Genomic DNA, 2,395 nt, shown 5'->3' on the forward strand with positions numbered 1-2,395 from the left:
CAGAGGAACTGGTTGGCCCCTGTGTGAGACGGGAGGCTGGACTAGATGGACCCTCACTGGTCTGATCCAGCAGGGCTCCTCTGAGGTTCTTCTCAGGGGAAGGCCTTGGCCTCTGTGCCCTGTTGTTGGCCCTCCAGAGGAACCGGATGGCCACTGTGTGAGACGGGAGGCTGGACTAGATGGATCCTTCCTGGTCTGACCCAGCAGGGCCTCCCATCTCACACAGTGGCCCAACCAGTCCCTCTGGAGGGCCAACGACAGGGCAGAGAGGCCGAGGCCTTCCCCTGATGTTTCCTCCAGGCTCTGGGATTCAGAGGTTGACTGCCTCTGAACGTGGATGTTCCCCTCAGTCACCATGGCTGGTAGCCACTGAGAGATTTATTCTCCATGAATCTATCTAATCCCCTTTTAAGGCTGTTTATTCCTGTGGCCATCACTAAATCCTCTGGCAGCGAATTCCACATTTTAATCACTCTCTGTGTAAAGGTGTATTTCCTTTTTTCCATCCTCAACCTACTGCCCATCAGCTTCACTGGATGCCCTCGAGTTCTAGCATTTTGGGAGAGGGAGAACAAGTCCCTCTCCACCCCAAGTGTAATTTTATCATCCTCTTTCATGTCCTGGGGTGGTTTGTGTATGCAAAACCTCGTCCCCTTCTGGAGAAACGCAGACCCGGAAGCCTCTCCTTTTGCCTCGTCTGCCGTTCACAGATGCAGAGATGGTGCTCAACGCGGACAACCAGGCCCTGCCGATCGCCGACTTTGATGCACCCCACCTGCTTCAGCCCACGGGATCTAAACCCCTCCCTCCAGGGGCCAGGAGGTAGGGCAGGCTAGACGTCAAACAGAATGAAACAGAAAATATAACAAAATATAACATCCGTGGTGGCAGATCTACAGATCTGTAAAAAAATGTCCAAATACCTCAAAGTATGTCCGTGTGCAGTTTACATCTATTTGCCACGCATTCGAATGTTGATAAGGGTGTGAGGTCCTCAGTCCATTGAATAACTGCAGATGGGCGTTTATTTTTCCATTGTTATAATAAAAGTCTTTTGGCATCAGTAAGAGTATGGCGGCCTTAATGTTCCCTCTAAGGTGTGGAGTCTTGTGAGCAAACATTCTACTTTGTGAGCTCCTGGCATCAAAGTTGTGAGCGGGCGATTTGGCTCCTGCATAAACTACTTTGCTCTGGAGCCGCCTTTTCTGAGCAAAGACAAAAATGTGTGAGCCAGAAGCTAAAAAACCTGAGCTAGCTCACACTAACTCAGCTTAGAGGGAACACTGACGATTCGGCGGGTCCATTTTCATTGACCATCAGTCTCCAGGAGATAGCTCAAGATGGGCAGCCGTGTTAGTCTGTCCGTAACAGTAGAAAAGAGGAAGAGACCAGTAGCACCTTAAAGGCCAACAAAATTCTGGGCAGGGTAGGAGCTTTTGTGAGTCACTAGTACCAATGTTCCCTCTAAGCTATGGAGCCCTGTGAGCAAAAATTCTACTTTGTGAGCTATTGGCATTAACATTGTGAGCAGGAGATTTGGCTGCATAAATTAGTTTGCTCTGGAGCCCCATCGTTCCTGAGCTAAAACAGAAATGTGTTAGCCAGAGGCTACAAAACTTGTGAGTTAGCTCACACTAACTCAGCTTAGAGGGAACACTCGCTACTCACTTCTTCAGATACCTTCGGTAGGCCAGCAATAGACCATCATACAGCTTGTGTTGAAGATCAGGCGGGCAGAAGTATGATAACCAGTCCCGTTATACTTGATGGCGACAACTCCCATCTGCACCATAAGGTGATTTGAGGGCAGTTTGGGCAGTTCTGAAGTATGTGATATACCTCCTCCTGGATAGCCGCTGCCAGTCTTGGGTAAACTGGACTGACTGTATAAAAGCACTTCACGCGTTCAGTATATCCAGTTGCCCCACTGGTCTGCCTAGTGTTGCAGACGACAGGAGAGGCCTCGATCCTGGGATCTCCTTAGTGTTCTGGAAGCGATGTTCTGCCTGCCAAGTATGTGTCTGGTGATAGTCGGTCTCTAGTGTGATCAGACATGGCTGCCCAGGGTGCCAGCGAATGCGGGAAGCGACACAACCCTGTTGACTCTGCTTTGGTTAGACCTCACCTAGGGTACTGTGTTCAATTTTGGGCACCATAATCGAAGAAGGATATAGACAAGCTGGAACGTGTCCAGAGGAGGGCAAAGAAGATGGTGAGGGTCCTGGAGCCCATGTCCCATGAGGAAAGGTTGAAGGAACTGGGTGTGTTTAGCCTGGAGAGGAGATGACTGAGAGGTGATATGAGAACCGTCTTCAAGTACATGAAGGGCTGTCCTATAGAGGATGGGGCGGAGTAGTTTTCTGTTGCCCCAGAAGGTCGGACCAGAACAATTAGA

General features: G+C 49.9%; 1 protein-coding gene across 1 annotated transcript in view; it reads left to right on the forward strand.

Moving 5' to 3' along the window:
- Window positions 1-2,395, forward strand: part of TBRG4 (transforming growth factor beta regulator 4) — a 48,160-nt gene that overhangs the window by 36,791 nt on the left and 8,974 nt on the right. Inside the window, exon 9 of the mRNA XM_015421003.1 lies at window positions 711-822. Coding sequence (XP_015276489.1) covers window positions 711-822 — 112 coding nt within the window. The remainder of the gene's footprint in view (window positions 1-710; window positions 823-2,395) is intronic.

The sequence above is a fragment of the Gekko japonicus genome, unplaced genomic scaffold (assembly GCF_001447785.1).
Source record: "Gekko japonicus isolate JY-2015 unplaced genomic scaffold, Gekko_japonicus_V1.1 scaffold3717, whole genome shotgun sequence".
In the NCBI taxonomy this organism is placed as follows: Eukaryota; Metazoa; Chordata; class Lepidosauria; order Squamata; family Gekkonidae; genus Gekko; species Gekko japonicus.